Consider the following 18,310-nt stretch of genomic DNA (forward strand, 5'->3'; position numbering starts at 1 on the left):
CACACACACACACACACACACACACACACACACACACACACACACACTCTCTCTTCTCTCTACTTGTGTGGATTCAAGTTCGTGGTCAATTTAAACATGATGATTTTGGATCATAGTCTTCTACAATGATTTAGTGAGCTTCTTATGTCACATAAAACACTTTTACTTTAGACCCTCATGCCTATAGGCTGTCATTTGTCATTGTGATATAAATAAACAGACAATAATATAACATAAAAGAAACAATACAAAATGTGTAAACCGCAGGGAAAACATCTGTATCATTTTAGATTTCTTTGGCTATTCAAAAATAGCAGATCTATTTTTTTAAATATCGTGAAAATTAAATTGTATACTATACCACTTAGACTTTCCACATTATTTTCCACAAAAATAATGTATATCATTTTGATCATCCCCCCCCCCCCCCACACACACACACACACACACACACACACACACACACACACACACACACACAGGAAGTAGCCTTCAGTAGTAGCAGCTACCGGATGCTCAGTGTGTGAAGAAGACAGGAACAATAAAGAGACTAGAGGAAAGTAAACCCCGGCTAGTGTGTGAACGCTTCTTTAAATCACTTCAAACTTCCTCACCAAGCATCTTCTCTGTTGATGACCATAGGTAAGACCTGCCTGTTCAACACAGCACGTTGGGCTTTATTAGCAAACCAAGTTTCCTGTCTTCAATCTTAACATTATTGGCTAACTAGCCCCCATAGCCACGTTAGCTTGCTACTGCTAATCAGTGTTGCCAGGTCTGCTTATTACAAGCTACTTTTGGGCTTGTTTTCCTGTAAAGTCGCTTGTAAATATTGGTTAGTTGCAGGTTGCGTTTTTTTTAGCGTGTTTCTAAAGTGTAGTTGCTTATTTTGGCCGTGCTTCCTAAATGTGACAAGGACCCCCCACCAAATGTATATGTAATTATCCAAGAACCCCCCATCTGAAATATTGTGCCGGTTACTTCCATACAAGATGTGTGTTATCAAAATGTTTCATTTTCTACTTTTTTCCAAGATTCTTTTTGAAAATAGCAGATGTATATAGGTTATATCGCTTCTTTTGGGCTGGTATTCATAGACCTGGTTGCTTATTTCTCTCACACAATCTGGCAACACTGCTGCTAACACACCCCACCTGTCAGTGCACCTATAGCGGTACTATTATAACGGCAGCTATTGTGGCACCTGCTTCTATTGCAGTGGTTTTCAACCCTTCTTATATCAAGGTCCATTATTTAATTTGGCATCTGAGCCACAGAACCACCCTTTGATGAGATTTAGCCTGTCAGACCCAAGACTTAGAATATGTTGTTATCGTTGGATACGATTTTGTCCACTATTGCATGCTGTATTGATGTTGGTACCATAGGAGAGATGACAGGCAAACGTTGATCAAAATAACAATTATTTAAGTAATGCAGATGTTTAACAATAATGTAATTCTTGAGAGCATAAAATGAAACCAAATGGACCCGTAAGGGTTTCATTTTACACTCTCAACAGAGTTAAAGATCTACAAACTCTCCATCATTTAGCTGGGGACCACCTGGAACCCCCTCAAGGACCACTGGTTGAGAACCACTGTTCTATTGCCACCGCAAGGGTCCATTTGGTTTCATTTTATACTCTCAAGAGTTAAAGTTCTATAAGGGTCCATTTGGCACCAACTTTCTCACTGGTTGAGAACCATTGTTCTATTGCCATCGATTGACCATGAGATTAACCAGCTGCACATTCACCAGCATGATTTGTTTATGTCCGTGTGAGTGAATAACCGACTCTCCATTCAACAAGCTAGTTTATCTCCAAACAAATTAAGTAGATTATGTGTTATCTGTTAATTATTGAAGTCCCTGTGTGATGTTCATTAAATTAGGCTATGTTTCTTAAATCATGGGTAAATGACAGCTACAACTACAATAAACAGTTAAAACCAGCCGGGTCCTTAATTGATGGCTGCTTGCATATTGACTCCTAAATTGTTCACCTGATTATAAATTCCTGGCTTTCTGCACTTTGTTTTCCATTCTGTTGAAGATTTAGCTCTGACTATACATTCTGGTGTGCTCTTATCCAAACGTTCTTTCTTATTCTCTCTCATCAGGACGAAAGAATTTGGTTTGCATGTGAGGACAAGTGTCTGCCCTGCCAACCATGGCGAACAATGCAGTGGATGTTGAAAACAATATGGTCAGTATACACAAAGTACCACCCTTTGCTGTCTAACGGTGCAGTTCTAATATGTTTCCTAATAATTGTGGGCTAGCATTTAAAATGATAAGAGTTTCAGTGAAAGGCTAATGGAGCACAAAAGAAGAGCTGCACATTTACACCACAGTATGAAATTGCTGCTTTTTACCTGTTGTGCAATATTCAGCTTATAATATGCAAGACTGGCAATTTCTACAAAGATGTTTGAATTAGTAGAAAGCTGTGCATAGTTTAAGTTACCCATTTGAATGTTATTCTTAGCCTGACATAACATGCCAGGCACTGGCATGACTCATCTTGACTTAACAAGTGATGGGATCAAGGGAAGTAAATGAGGAACTAAAGGCAGTACATCCCCCAGGGGATCCAATAAATGATCATCTTATCTTTATATGAATGTTTTTGTGCAGTCACTGTGTTCTTTGATTAGGCGTGTCTTACAACAGAGTGGACAAAGTCCTCCTGTCACAGTTCACTGAGTGACAACAGCCATTTGTCCACTGTTGTGTTTACCACACACCAGATTTTCCTTTTAGAGTACATATAAGTACACATACATTCATTGTGGGAAATGAGCAGTTAATCATTTTTTCTTCACCCACCAGGGTGGTAGTTATTCTGTCCAGCAATGATGTTTTCTATTCTAAAAGTCACTCTAGCTATTAAAACAGGGGAGTGTTTTGTAATCCAGTGGTCACTGTAGTCCATGAAGAGGTTAGATTCATTCTCAGAAGCAGTACTAAAACACCTTGGTCGGAGGGACAGGCCAAGTTTAGTTCTTGTCTCAGGAAGCAGCAGCTATATTGGCACATTAAGTGAGTACTTGGCTTTGAAGCAATTTCAGAGAATAGCTTATATCTATGCCAGCTAACCAACTGGGGGAACATAACACTAGTAGAGACCAGCCTCAGCATTTGGCCCTGGGTTTGGCGAACATAAACAACACACTGTTGTAAAGCAGTGGCTCTGGCAGAATTAAATTATTCAGAATGGTCTCTGGAGATATGTCTCTCTGTTTATGCGTACCTGCCAAGGTTGTTTGAAACTCCTCGTGTCTTGACTTGCCAGGCAAGTTTAGTTTGCTGTGTCCTTGATATGCCTCTTTTATTTTGGCCTGCAGGGACAAAGCATAACATTTGAGTGAGTGAGGGTGAGTGGGAATGAGGGCAGTGCTCTCCTCAGTGGAACGGCAGCAGTATGTGAATCTGCTACATATATTTAAGACTGAAAAACAAACTTTGCATAGCCTAATAACAATAACTTGGCCCAGCATTAGTTTGTTTCACATGGAATATATGTGATGTCGGATAGATTTTTAGTTAGTCTGATAGTCAGATAGTGAGTCAGACTTGTTGACAACTATAACAACCTCTCCTCCCTACGTCAAACTAATAAGAGCTTAAATGAAGTCACTTGAGCACATTATCAATTAATGTATTGGCTCTCCATCTTCTAGAGACTAGACTAACCATTATGCCTTTTATTAAATAGCCTGTGTACATTTGTTAGAGTGTGATGCCTGGAAAGGACATTTTATGGAAAATAATGCATATAACAGTGTTGCAATTATTACAGTTGGTCCAGGCCAGACCTATTGATAGACAGAGTTACGGCACTCTTTGATGTCGCCGCGATGCGATCAAGTGATTCATGTGTCATTGTTCATGTATGTATGTATGAGGACTCAACTGTTGCACCCCTACCTACTGTAGTTCCAAACATTAACAGTGAGGCAGCTAGGTTTCTTTTCAATGTAATTCAATAAGTCCTAATAACATTTTTCATTTTGAACAGTACAGCATTTAACTTGTGTTTGATCTTATATGGTTGTAATATGGTTATATTCATATAGAAAATGTATCTGAAGAAATGCATACAATTCTAAATCTGCTAAATAAAAGTATGCAAACATAGAACAGTAGACTATATAAAGTAAATAGCACCAAAATAAAGACATTTCTACATGGATTTCTTTTGGTGAATGTTCCCCTCAGAATAGGGATGCTGGGGTTCAATTTGTTCATGTAAGAAAAAATATTCTATCACACAAAGATTTGTTGACCCCCCAGTGGTAACTCTGAGGACCCCTTAGCAGTCCCAGACCCCCTGTTGAAGACCCATGGTTTAAATCACCACTTTCTGTGGTGTGTGTGATGTTCATGAAACAGTCTGCCCTCACTTAATCAGTATTACGACATACGTTTTTCAGTGAAGTGTATTTTGGTCATGGAAATTCATTTTAAAATTCTACTGTATGAGCCTTGATACTCCTTAATGTTTGTATATCCTGTATAGCCCCTTTGCAGTGAATGTGATGTCCTGTACCACAAATGCCTTGGTAGTAGTATGGTGGTGTTTACCTGCAGAAACATAATGCTTTCTCGCTGTATTTTGGTGTTTGTTTTGGTAGACGAGGAATATTGGGCTACCAAAACAAACCGTGAAAACACGAAAATACAGCGAGAGGGCATTATGGGCATTATTTCTGCAGGTAAACACCACCACACTACTCCAGTGACTGATGACTGGTGGTATAGAGGGACATGATGGGTAAAAATGTGTTATTGTTTTGTTATCTAATTTCAGGTACTGTGTGTGCAAATGTACTTGGCCAATACCCCAACAACACAGTTCGGTCTTAATTGTTATCTCCCTCTCCCCCCAGCCGACCAGTGAGGCAACAGAGCCCAGTCAGCCATCCGAAGAGGTCGGTGTAACGAGAGTCCGGTCCAGGGGAGGAGGAGGTGGTAGTACTGATGGAGGAGGGGGTGGAGGAGGCAGTGGGACTGGGGCAGAGCAGAATGGACAGCCCCCCACGGCCCGACAGCCCCGGGTGGTGGAGAGCGTGGAAGAGGAGGATGAGGAGATGACGCTGAAGTACGGCGCCAAGCACGTCATCATGCTCTTCGTCCCCGTCACCCTCTGCATGGTGGTCGTTGTGGCGACCATCAAGTCGGTCAGCTTCTACACACAGAACGACGGACAGCGACTGTGAGTGCAGTGGTATTTGTAGTTTTACCAGTAGGTTTACCAGTGTTCACTTTTAGGGTGAACTCCAGTCATGTTTGCTCACTAGAGAAAATGAAGATAACTTTTACTGCATGTATTCTCAGATGGTAGTACAGCATGGCAGCCATGGTTCTACTCTTAGTGTTATGCAGAAATACAGCATAATACAATGAAAATGCACAGCACATGATAAAACACAAAGGGAGCACTTCATGGCCTAGTCCCCCACAGGGATTAATTTACAACTGCAACCCAATTCAGGGTGCACATAAAAACCAAAGAAGGATGGAGTAGATGAGATTTTGCAGATAGCAATAGCAGCAGTAATTTTAGCAGTGTTTAACATGTAGTGTACACAATGAATGTGAGCTACTGCATAGTGTGATTTAGAGTGTCCTGCCAGAACAAAAAAAAGGTTCAAAGTTCATTTACACTTACTTTCTGTTGTTTTTGTTGGTTAATTCAAATAGCTTATTGTGGCTCAGAGGCAGATATTCCCACTTGAGTTTAGCTATTGTATAGGTTTAATTATCTCTGACGGTTTTGGGCTCACTGTTGCAGTGTTACATTTTACACCCTTGAGTTACATTAACACAGGAATTTGATGTCAGAGGCATTTGTTTCAATTAGTTTAAATCATTTGAAGGAGCAAATTGGCAAAAGCATAGTGATAAACATGAAAGAGTAGCAATTAATTTTTGCAACAAACCTCCTGCCAACAATATCAATATCAAGCTAAAGATGGGGGCCATATATAATTCACAGCTATGGATCTGTGTTATTTGATTTCCTTCTAGCTCAAGTATTCCACTCAAGCAAGAATGCAGTTCTGTGTCATACCACTAGATGGAGATAATGCTCTATAAATGCAAACACATCATCACCCACAATACTGAAGTAGTGCTATAAATAATAATATAGCAGAAAACTCATAATGGTTCAATCGAAATGTCATGAATTTATTATAGAGCTTTTATTATTCAAATATTTTCTAAAATATTATTATGATAGAAATGTTGTAGGGACTAAATATATTACTATTTACTGCAAACAGTAACGGTAACTAAAAGGATGCAGGATCAGCCTCTTTTGAGACTAGACAATCAGAAACGGTGACAGAGAAGGGGAGAAAGAAGAACTAAGGTTCTGTATATTTCCATATGCAGAATATATAAAATGTTTCAAATCAAAATGATAAAATGTATGTTTTGAATGGTTTAAATATTTGAAAATGTATTGAATAGTATAGTAATGGTGAGCATTGAGCCTGCAACTATCGTTTATTTTGTTAGCCATTATTCTCTCCATTACATTTTCTTAATCGAATAATCTTGAACAAGTACACCATCACTGGTCATGACATGTGACTGAATTAATGCCTTCTAATGCAACCCATAGGATATACACACCATTTACTGAAGACACGGACACCGTAGCACAGAAAGCCCTCCACTCCATTCTAAACGCCATCATCATGATCAGTGTCATCATCGTCATGACTTTGGTGCTGGTGCTGCTATACAAGAACCGCTGCTACAAGGTACAGTATGTGCCCTGAGTCCCAACAGGTTCGGAATCGCTGGTCTAAACTTAATTTTATTTAGTGGCAAACGGGAGACCAGCTTGGTAGAAACACCATGGTACTTCCAACCTCATGGCTTTGACCTCTTGACCCTACAGGTGATTCAAGGCTGGCTGTTCCTCTCCTCTCTCCTCCTGTTGTTCTTCTTCTCCTACATCTACCTCAAGTAAGTCCAGTCAGTCCTAGAAATAATACTAACCCTTACCGAAATAGGGAGCCATGGTGAAAGTGGTTAACTGCTTGCGTTTGGTGTTCTGAAGCTAGGTTTTTTTCATATCCTTCCCATCCAAGAACATAATTGTAAAGATTCATAACCTTTGGGCCGTAAGCCTTCCTTCTTCCTCTTAGACTGAGATCAAAGGAAAAGATAAAGGTCAAGTAGAGTTAGATTGTTATGACAATACGTTGACCTTTTCCTGCACGCTCTCATCATTAAGTAGGTGTCTCTGACGCATCTCTGCTCTGCTGTCCTCCTTTCTGTCTGTCTCTCTTTGTATCTCTATGTTTCTCTCTCTGTCCTCCCTCTCTCTACTCCTGTCTGTCTCCCGCACCGTCCATCTCCCTCACTGTCTCTCTCTCTGTTGCTCTCTCTTTCCCTTCATCTTCAACTGTCTGCCTATCTTTCTCCTTCCCCCGTCTCTTCGTCTCTGACAGAGAGGTTTTCAAGACCTACAACGTGGCCATGGACTACATCACTATTACTGTGATCATCTGGAACTTCGGTGTAGTGGGGATGATCTGCATCCACTGGAAGGGGCCCCTGCGTCTCCAGCAGGCCTACCTCATCATGATCAGTGCCCTCATGGCTCTGGTCTTCATCAAGTACCTGCCAGAGTGGACCGCCTGGCTCATACTGGCCGTCATATCTGTCTATGGTAAAACATACATGTTCCTTTGTCTTTGGCCCTCCAGCCCCCTTACGCACTTTGTTCGGCACGTGCCGAATTTGAAGTTGATCGGTACGAAGGTTCATGCAATACACAAAGGACAGATACACACACTCATGCATGCCGAGTCGCCAACGTTTGCACAATTTATAGACAAGTTACACTAAAACCACCACAGAACAGAATCAATTTGGAATTGAGGACAATAATTAATCTTGAGGACAAAACCTGGGATATCAGGCAATACTGTACATAGTTTTTGTCCTCTGTATAATGTTATTTTCTCTTTTTATGTTCTTACTGTGGTGTTTTTTCTCTGGTGGTATAGTGGTGTATACAGTGTATAAAGAGTGTCACAATAAAGGATGACAAACATCTCTTAATGGTTTATTGAGAGTAACGGTGTGGCTTTAGAGCTGCGACCTGCAAACAGAGAAAATGTGGGGAGCAAAACAAATATGAGAAGATGTGTGAGCTAAACTTAAGTCCACCAGTATGTCAGCTTAAGAGCCACTTTACATGCCAAGATAAGGGCTGATTTCCTGCAAGCTGCCTTTCTTCGCGAGAGGGAGACTATTGGATATACTGTCAGATTCTCAGTCTCAGATATGATGTGATTGTTTGAGAGGGGCAGAGAGAACAGACATCAGGAGGTGCAGCTATAAAGAATAGGACCACTGCAGCATATACAGTACATCATGTTAATGTGAACACTAGCAGTGTTAGAATATCATTATTACTCTGATGAAGACTAGTTTTATTTATTGTTTTTTTTTTTTTTTTACTCTTTTTTTTTAAATTAAGTTTGTAATTATATATTTTTTGTATGTTTCTGTATGTCTTTTTTTGTGGTTTCTTTTTTTACATAAATGGACTTTGTGAGAGCTTTGTGCAAAGCAAACTCATCTGGTCCCTTGAGCAGGTTAGGTTGAGCCTCATGTTAAATGCTTAGCTTGTGTTGACATTATGGGCATCTAACTGGGATTTGTATAGTATACATAGCAGCTTAGAAATAAAGATCAGGACACGGCCCAGCTTTTTGCCAAAGGACAAATAACTTTTGACAACTGCTGTAGGGATCAGACCTATGATCTTTATGATAAGGGATAGATTCCCTTAAGCACAAGGCTGCCCTGCCACCGTAAGTGAAACCAGAAACACAGTGTGTATTGACTCAAACTGAGGCCTCTGGTTATCACATATGTCATCTCTGCACACGGCTCTGACCCTCTCAAAGAGCTCTCTGTCTGTTCTCTGATAACATGGTCTGTCTGGACTCTGTCCCCCACTCCTCCATAGATCTGTTAGCCGTCCTGTGTCCTAAAGGCCCTCTGAGGATCCTGGTGGAGACGGCTCAGGAGCGGGACGAGCCCATCTTCCCAGCTCTCATTTACTCTTGTAAGATGTTTTTTTTAACTCTTGGTTAATATTGGATTATTTATTTGCATTGGTGATAACACACAGATGTTGGCTAATAAATACAACGCATAAATAAGAATTGTATTCATTAAAGATGAAGTACAGTATGTTCAAATGTGAAATGGTGGGGGAAATTGTCACTTATTGAGTTATTGTCTTACGCATATCTGGCAAAAGGAATAACATGCCATTTAAATGGTTTAAACTTTAAAGCTGTGCTGTTTTTCATGCAAAAAAAAAGAACTCCCTTTTATATGCATGTCTTCTTTTGATAACAGCTACCATGGTGTGGCTGGTCAACATGGCAGATACAGAATGGCCTCCTAAGAGGAATTCAACTGAAACAGAAGCAGCATCTCCACAAGAGAGTCAAGGTGAGCAAGGTGTGTGTGTCCACAAGAAAATAATTGGACTGGGTGGATGCTTCAATATCCGTTATCCAATCCCTTGCTCTAATTCTGCACTCAGTTTAATCTGTTATCATTTGTCCTGTGCTCGTTGTAGACTCGAATCCATCATCTCCAGTAGCAACTGCCCCACCGCCCTCCAGTCCTCCGCCAGAGGAGGAAGGAGGATTCACACCCAACTGGGTGGGACAGCAGCAGCACCAGCTCGGGCCCCTCCAGTCCACAGAGGAAACTAGGAGACAGATTCAACAGATGCCCTCTGCTCGCCCCCCTGTAGAGGACGACGATGAGGAGAGTGAGTGCAGAGAATCGTAATACTTAGTTTGGTTGCATTTAGTGTAGTTAAATCAATTCTTGGTTTGGCTTAGTAAGTTAGAATTATTTAGGTCTAATTTTGTTGGTCCAGTGTATTTTTGAACTTTGACTTTGAGCTTTGAGTCTATACAGTAGGCTATAGTACAAAAGACCACCATGAGAAGAAGTTAAGGGGATGGAGACTGGCAATTAAAGAGGCAATGCCATGATTATGGTACTTCTTCTGTTTTTATGTGTCTATGTAGGGAGTTGACATTACAACTTTAGACCACCTGGTGTGGTTAAACTGTGTGAGTATAGATAGATAGACCTTTATTGATCCCGCCAGCTCAGTCGCCTCGTGGTCAGAGTATCTGCCCTGAGATTGGTAGGTCGGAGTTTCAATTCATCTGTGGCCTAGTCATACCAAAGACTATAAAAATGGTACCGATAGCCTCCCTGCTTGGCACTCAGCATCAAGGAATGGTTTTGGGGGTAAGTCCCTGCGACATAAGTAGTGTCATGTCTGGGGGGACAGCAACAAGATACCTAAAAATAATCATAGAAAGATGCAAAGAGATGCGAAGGTGAAGAAACTGTGCATCCTGCTTTGCCGCGCGTCTTTACAAACACAATTGTCCCGTGTTCGGAGGAGGGAAGCTGGGCAGGCAGGGTGATATTTGTCAATGCACGTACTCCTACGGGCTGGGGTGGCAACTGTCAGCAGGGAGTTGTTAGGCGGGAGGAGTACAGTAGGGCAGAGGTTCTACGTCCTCCTGTTGGGGGCTCCTTACTGGCAGGTTTGCCAGTAGGATACAACCGCAGTGACAACACAGAAATGTGTGTGGGGAGGAATTAATTGAGATAATGACTAAATTGGGGAGAAAAAGGGGTAAAAGAGATCACTTGAATAGATTTTAAACTACAACCCAACTTTCACGCTCATATTCACTTTTACTTCACCAGGCACTTCAGGCTGCCATGCCCTGAGGTGCTTCTGTTTTGGGACGTCATGCACGTAGCGGCATGAGCTGTGGTTGGTCTACTTTCAAGGGGACAGACATGCGTCCATACACACATACAGACAAACCCTGTTTAGCCATGCTGTAAAAAGCATTGATGCAAAAAAAGGAATCATCACATATAGTTTGTTCACAGTGTGAACATGAGTGTGTAACTGCGTGCATGCATGCGTCAAAGCAAGAGAAAATGTGAATAACTGATGTTCACCACACTGTATTTTAAATTGCAGAGAATATAGTTACATTTACGTCAATGTGAATACATTTACGACAATGTGAATCTAACTTCCACAGTCAAGGCCCGCTGTAACTTATGGGGGACTGACAGTAATTATCCCCTAATCTATCATTTACTGTATTTGACACTCTGTTCACAGGGTGAATTGGGTGCTCTGTGTCTTCCTCAGAAGTAATCGCGTTTAGAAGTGTCATACATTTCATGGACCTTGGTATGGGTGGAGTTTCATGGACCTTGGTGGGGGATGATCATTATAGGCGGCCTTTTGGGTTGAAAAGTTCAAAGGTCAATCAATATATTTTTCATTCTATACTGTGGCATAGTTTTTTATAATATTTTACAGTATGACTTGTTTTATTACAATAGTTATCAACTTTATATTTTAATTAAATTAATTTTAATGCAGATAATGGAGATAATCTGCTAATATCTATCTTTAAACTATGGACCGTATAAAGAGTAATCAATTTGCTCAAGTCAAAACCTTAACTAAAATCATTATCTAGGCTCATGGAACTTCCATAAATTGTAAACAAAATCCAAATCTGTCATATCTACACAGCCACAAAAATACCCTTCTTAGTGTTATTACTATCGCTTGCCCCAGCCTCAGTATAAATCTCTGCCCCGTTTTTCACATCAGACAAAACACTTAACTCTTTCACTGCAAGATTAAATAAATGAATTGCCCACTGCCAGCGATTTTTGGTTTTCCTTACCTTTTTCAACTAGTCACAGAATATTTATATCCAATATGATCGATCCCCCGATGGTTGCTAAACACGGAGGGTTTCACTGTGCTTTCACGAGAAAAAAAAAGTCATCGCGACCCCCCGGTCGCTTGTTACAGGCCGTTGAATATAGCTCGTTTCGTCAAAAATGCAGGAAGAAAAAAAGTTACAGCCATTTCTCCAAATACGCTAAGCCAGGAAGGGAATGGTGGTGTAGATCTTTCGATCACGTGATCTCCTGGATCTGTGTGACTTGTGGATGAAAATGGTCACTTGTGTGTTAGAGAACAGCGCCAACTGGTGGAAACCACTGAAAACGAAAAAGTCTTTGTCTTTGGCAGTGAAAGAATTAAGATTACCCCTCATGCACAGAGTCTTTACTTACACTTACTACATGTAATCATCTTCCAGTTCCCCATTCTCAGTCTTTATAGGAATGTTTTATGACTTTCCCTTTTTCCGTGAAATGAGTGTGTGTGTTCCTGAACATGTGTCTCTGAATAACCTTGCATGTCTGACAGCGGGGACTGGTTTTGGTAATGGCAGATTTGAATGTGATTATTCACACGAATTACTAGTTTTCGTGGCTGTACTTTTCGGGGGGCCCTCCTCTGTTCCTTCTCTCTCAACACGAAGCCTCCCAAGAAAATACTAGGTAGGAACCCAAGTTTTACTGTATAATTACAGTCAAGAAGCAAATTTGTATGGAGAGTTTAATGTGAATTTGTCCCACCCTAAATGTGGCGCCCTGCCGTTTGTGGGCCCCCACTGTTAGGATCACTGTAGGAATATTGTCAGGGCTCTTCGTCTCTGAGCCTTATTCTCCTCCTTGCTACTGGTTGATTGTGATTTTGGTCGTCTAGATATTTTGAAACAATTATACAGCTGCAGTTATTACAAGAGGCATTGGATACAAACTAAAGTGTAGAATAGGTCATCTTATCTTGCTGATCATGGAAAAGGCCATGTTGCATTAAAAGGTGGTCAAGCATAAGCAAGATGCTTAAAGGCACAATAATTAAGTGATATTGTTTTGTTAAAATCGGCATTAACACATCCACCGCCAAAGACGGATATATTGTGACTACTTGAAAAGGTAAAAAAAATCGTTAAAAACGCTGGCACTGGCTGTACCCTGTTTTTAAAAACCTCTGGCACTCAATGTGTTAAAAAGATATATATATTCTGATAGCAATCATTGCTATAGAGTGTTTGTTCAGGAGAGGGTGTCTCCCTGTCTCTCCAGCTCTTTAATAAACAAAAATGCATTTTCAGGTCGTTATACCAATTTTATCCAATCAGGAGAGCGAACTCGTAGAAGATACTGCCTAAACAAGTAAAATTAGAAGTAATGACACAAAGAAGTGAGCAGACAACATTGGAACTAGAACACTATGAAATTGAAGCTGAATGGTACTCTCTCCTGATTGCTTAAAGAGCTGGAGAGAAAGGGAGATCCTGTTATTGAAGAAACACTCCATAACAATGACTAACTACTATTAGAATATAGAGATTTAACCTTTTAACAAAAAAGAGAAGAAAAGAAAAAAGTTTTGTTTTAACCAAAACATAATTTCACACTACCTTTTAAACATGGGTTTGCTGTAGGTGAATCCACAATGTACTACCTACATAATTGTGACACCACAGGTTCGAATCCATCTTGAGACCTGTTTAACATTACATCTCTTCTATAATGTCTACTTCCCATCTCTCCACTGTAATCTCCAACAGAGCAGAAATGTCTTTAAATAATCATTAAAATGCTTAAAAGTGAATGTTTTTGTATTCTCAGGGGGTGTAAAGCTGGGCCTGGGAGACTTCATCTTCTACAGCATGTTGGTGGGGAAGGCCTCGGCCGCAGCCAGCGGAGACTGGAACACCACACTTGCCTGCTTCGTGGCCATCCTCATTGTGAGTGACCGCACGTGTTTACTTTAGTGTCGGGCTAGGCAGCACTGCCACTCTATTATAGAGTGATAATATCTACTGAGCTGAGACTGGTACACACATCATTCCCATGATGCAAACCATACACTGTACAGTGCCATATATTAGGGCTGCCTGCCACGGTGACCGGTGTTACATGGTGTGCAGGCACACACAGATTACATTACCTGGCCACCGATAACGGTTTTACATTTCCTTTATTATTATTTTGAATAAAATTCAGTACTTATCCTAGTGCTCTCTGATAAGATATGTCTCTGTCTACTTGTATAACCCTGTGCCAAGTGTGTCAAGTTGGATATGTACTGGTTGACAAAGGTAATGAAGTTATATAAAGCTGACTGCACACGGAAGTAAAATATAGAAATAAATATACTGTGTATAGAGAGATAAAGTAGGCTTTGCACATGTGCATCCGCTGTTTTTTAATCATAGTTTATTTATTGGCCCCTACACCGCGGCAACCCTAACACACACACACACACACACACACACGCACTTTCTAACTAACTTCTTTCATGCAAGCAAACTGTGAAAGTAAGTATCCATTATTTACATCCATATATTCATCTTAAGGCATTTTCGCTTTATTTAGGCAGGATAGCGTACAGAGACCATTCTGTGCGCACCAAAGCAACAGAACATTCTGAAATGGTGAGAGCCCAGGTGGAATATCTTGTGGCCATTCTTGTCATGACCACGACCAGTTGTTTTGGTGCCTGACTCAACCACAATGTCATATCAGTCTCTCAACACTCGTGTTTATGTAAAGGAGTGTTTAGGTTGAGTAACGGTGTGATTTTGTCAAGAGCGGAATCAGTTTCGCAACCAATCTCCTATGATGTAGGTATTTCAGTGCGGTAATAAGAATAATGTTTATATATACACAGTGTATACTCTAGTGAAGATGCATTTTAGAATACATATGTCCAGTAATTCAAGATTCTATTCTAAAACATAAATATTTCAAAAGCAAAGATCAGTAACTCATGATGTAGTGCAGCGATCATAGGGTATATCCTTTCAAATGGTGGACATCACATTTTGATGTGATGTGATATGCTTCATGCTTACCTCAACATAGTTTAGAACATCTCCTTCTTCCTCCACACAGGGCCTATGTCTGACCCTCCTACTCCTCGCCATCTTCAAGAAGGCTCTTCCAGCCCTGCCCATTTCTATTTTCTTCGGCTTGGTCTTCTACTTTGCTACAGACAACCTGGTACGGCCCTTCATGGACCAGCTAGCACTACACCAGTTCTATATTTAGCAGGACTCTGGCCTCCATGCAACCCTTACCACCACCCACCGCACCCATAGCTCTCTGGTGAACAAGCTGTGTTCCCCCTCACATTCGGGGGAACAACGGGCAACCTCGGGGCCTCCCTACTTCCTGCCGGATCTTTCACCAGAACCCCAGTCTCCTCTTACGTGTGTGTTCATGACTGGACGCAAGTTTATTTTGGTTCTGCCTTGGATAACAACAACTGTTGTTTTTAAGCTATGATTTTCATTTTCATTTTCATTTTCATTTGGTTATTTGTTTCGCAAAAGTGATCTTGCGCCTCTTATGAGGCGATGTGTGGCCATGGTTTGACTGTGGCTTGAGGGAGGTTTGCTTGACTTTCGGACCTGAACTACTTCTACCTACCAAAGGCCTCAGGCGCAATCCAAGAAGTATGAGGAAATATGAGGGACTAGTTCATAAAATGGAAATGTCTCCAAGGCCTTCATTTCATTTTTATGGACATAAAGTGACATTCTGTGGACGGTGATAATGATGATAATACTGGAATTGTAAAGTTGAGTCTTTCCAGTTTATCCATTTGTGTATGAGCTGTCACATAAGAGCATGCTTCCACCATGACTCTTAAAGGAGCTTTTTTTTTTTGCTGCTTTTTGGGTGAAATAGTTGGTGGACTGTGGGAGGGGATGTTTTTTTTGTTCATCCTTTATAAAAAAGAAAAATACAAAATTAAACAAGACAATTGAATGGGGAATAACAGGGGATGTGCCCTGGAACCTTTATGTTGTTCTTAGGTCTTTTTTGCTGTTGCATTTATTGAATGTTAGGTTAAATTCTACCCCAGTGAAGCCAAGAGCAAACGTTCACATTAAATGGCTTGTTAACATTGTTGATGCTCGTCATAGTAACCATGGATGCACAGCTAACTGCAAACAATCTGGGCAAGGAAAACAACTTCAACAAATTCAAACTTCGAACTTAAAAATGTCAGAAAAACCGAATAACAATTGGCAACGCCTTTGTCCAGAATTTGTCTTCTTAGCTTTTCCACCCTCTTCAAAAGCTCACAAAACTGAACCAGAACTCGTACAGCTTGGCTACACTGGACATGCTACGTATCCGTACCGCCGGTGGAGTCGAATGGAAGCAGGCTAGAGCTTGTTACTGGCTACACCAAGAACGTTCTGCCAGTGTTTTGCGTTTGAGTTGCATTTTTCTCACACACCAGGGAAGATAAAGACTAAAGTGTTTTGCCAAGTTTTTATTTTATTTTATTTTTTGACATCTATGGATAAGTAAATATTTATAACGGATATAAAAAATGTTATTGTCTAACGTCCATTCAAGTTATTTAAAAAAAGGTTTAACTACAAATCAAAGTAGGCCAAGGAACTCAGCAGGAGTTTTTCATATTTATTTTTTATTGTCTGGGCATCACTTGGTGTGCAAAGGAGAACAACTGGAGGAAGCCTCTGTTCCTCCTCCTAAGCACGATCAACTTTACACAATTCCATATTTAGCTAAAGTTAATTTACTGTATCCTGTACATGTGTAAGTACTTGTATAGTATGCATGTTTACTCTTAATACCCATTGCATATCTGTCCAGATCATTATTGATTGCACATTTATTGGTTTTATAATACAAATTTTCATATCAAGCGTTTTATATTTTATATTTAATCCCCTCATTCCTTCCCTGGTGAGTGATCTACTCGTAGCCCCTCCCCCTCCCTCTGGCAAGAGATTCTACTGCGAGGAGAGCTTCTGACCAAGTTTTTATGGGCTTTCATGTTTTAATAGACTTCACAAAAACACAGTTTAAAAAAAATAATAATTTGATGTATAAGGGCTGCGTAACACGTGAAAAATGTAAGACTTATTTTATGATTGTTGCGCAGAACTTAAGCACGACCTATACCTTATCGCATTCGGTGTAGCCGGTTCCAGACATATTTTAGTCTATGGTTCCAGCAACTCCTCCATGAACGGAACGCATCTGTTGCGTGCCCAGTGTAGCCCAGGGGTAAATCAGACACTTTGACTGCACAACAGCTTATACTCAACAGGATGTATGGAAAATCGTGGATCAGTTTGATGTGGAAAACGTGTGTAGAGTTACCTTAGATTTATGTTGTGACGTGGCCTCTTCAAGAGATTCATTTACCTTTTTACCGTTCATTTTTTTACCAAGTTCACACACAACAAATTATTTTTCAGCAAATGTGTGGGAATGTAGTTTCAGGGTTAGGGAAGGGTTTTCCACAGTCTCACGTGGGACCTGTGCAGTGCCTTGCTCATGGGCGCTTCATTAGTAGACATTTAGGCAGGGGACAGTGTTATTTATTCACTTTGCCCTGCCCAGACTTTTCCCCAGCTCATCCCAGGAGTGAAACCTAAACATTTTCGGTTACGAGCCCACTCTCTAACCTTCAGGCTACTGCTGCACCCACTTTGCTTTCCTGGTGCTGTCTCGAACTGTGCACTTCATGCATCTAAGACTTAAGTGATGCAGAGTAAATTGGCAGATGCTGTTGTGTTTTGTTAAGATATGCAGAGAGAAAAAAAATAGTGGGGCTTGTCCTACACAGGGTTCCTACACGGGTTGGGGAAATGCCTTTTAAAAGCCTGGAAAATGTTGGAATAGGACCAAAAAAAGTTTGTTTAGTCTGGTACTGTAGACACAATTTTGGTTCAAAAACAGCTGTGAAAAACAATGCTAAGTTAGAGTGATATTTTGTAGTGTTGACTGAATTCAGCGGCCCTGTTGCTCTGCTTCCATCACATTAAGCATCCACTGAAATGACTGATTTTGAACTTGCAGCAGAAATGTGTAGGAACCCTGCTAGCCCTCGAATCCATGGCTTCTCATACATGAGATAAGGTGCACTGATGGCTCTTTAAATGTTGCACTCAAATGTAATGCTTCCTTCCTGGGGCAAAATCTGCACACAATGGGAATATTAAAATACATGTGCTGCGACTGTTTTTCTTCCATCTTGTTTCTGGGAAATGTTGAGTGATTGACCTTTATTTTCTGTCTTTCACATGTGTATGCAATTCATTTCAGATTTTGTTCCTTTTTTAAATAAAGAATAAAACTTAAAACTAAAGGCAGGGTTTCAGTAATTCTTACAGATTTTGTTAATGTCCAAATATCTACATTACATTAGGCCTACTTGGATTGGACTTGGTTCCCAGTCTATCCCCATTTCTGTCTTGAGAGCTTTATCATAGTGAAATTGCACTAGTGATGTCATGTACAGCTCAACCAGTATAAAACACTTCCACGTTTA

At 40.5% G+C, this 18,310-nt stretch overlaps 1 protein-coding gene across 2 annotated transcripts; it reads left to right on the forward strand.

Moving 5' to 3' along the window:
* Positions 1-526: 526 nt before the first annotated feature.
* psen1 (presenilin 1) lies at positions 527-17,997 on the forward strand. Of its 2 annotated transcripts, none has more exons than XM_084045530.1 (11): positions 527-642; positions 2,124-2,209; positions 4,896-5,221; positions 6,638-6,779; positions 6,920-6,987; positions 7,476-7,696; positions 9,008-9,106; positions 9,406-9,510; positions 9,632-9,829; positions 13,615-13,733; positions 14,884-17,997. In XM_084045530.1, the coding sequence occupies exons 2-11, from the start codon at positions 2,174-2,176 to the stop codon at positions 15,037-15,039; spliced, it is 1,470 nt and encodes a 489-aa protein (XP_083901656.1). In that variant the 5' UTR covers positions 527-642; positions 2,124-2,173; the 3' UTR covers positions 15,040-17,997. The 2 variants fall into 2 exon arrangements, with proteins under 2 accessions (XP_083901656.1, XP_083901657.1); XM_084045531.1 differs by having other exon boundaries at positions 9,406-9,501.
* Positions 17,998-18,310: the final 313 nt, after the last annotated feature.

The sequence above is a fragment of the Gymnoscopelus microlampas genome (assembly GCF_963454915.1).
Source record: "Gymnoscopelus microlampas genome assembly, chromosome: 20".
In the NCBI taxonomy this organism is placed as follows: Eukaryota; Metazoa; Chordata; class Actinopteri; order Myctophiformes; family Myctophidae; genus Gymnoscopelus; species Gymnoscopelus microlampas.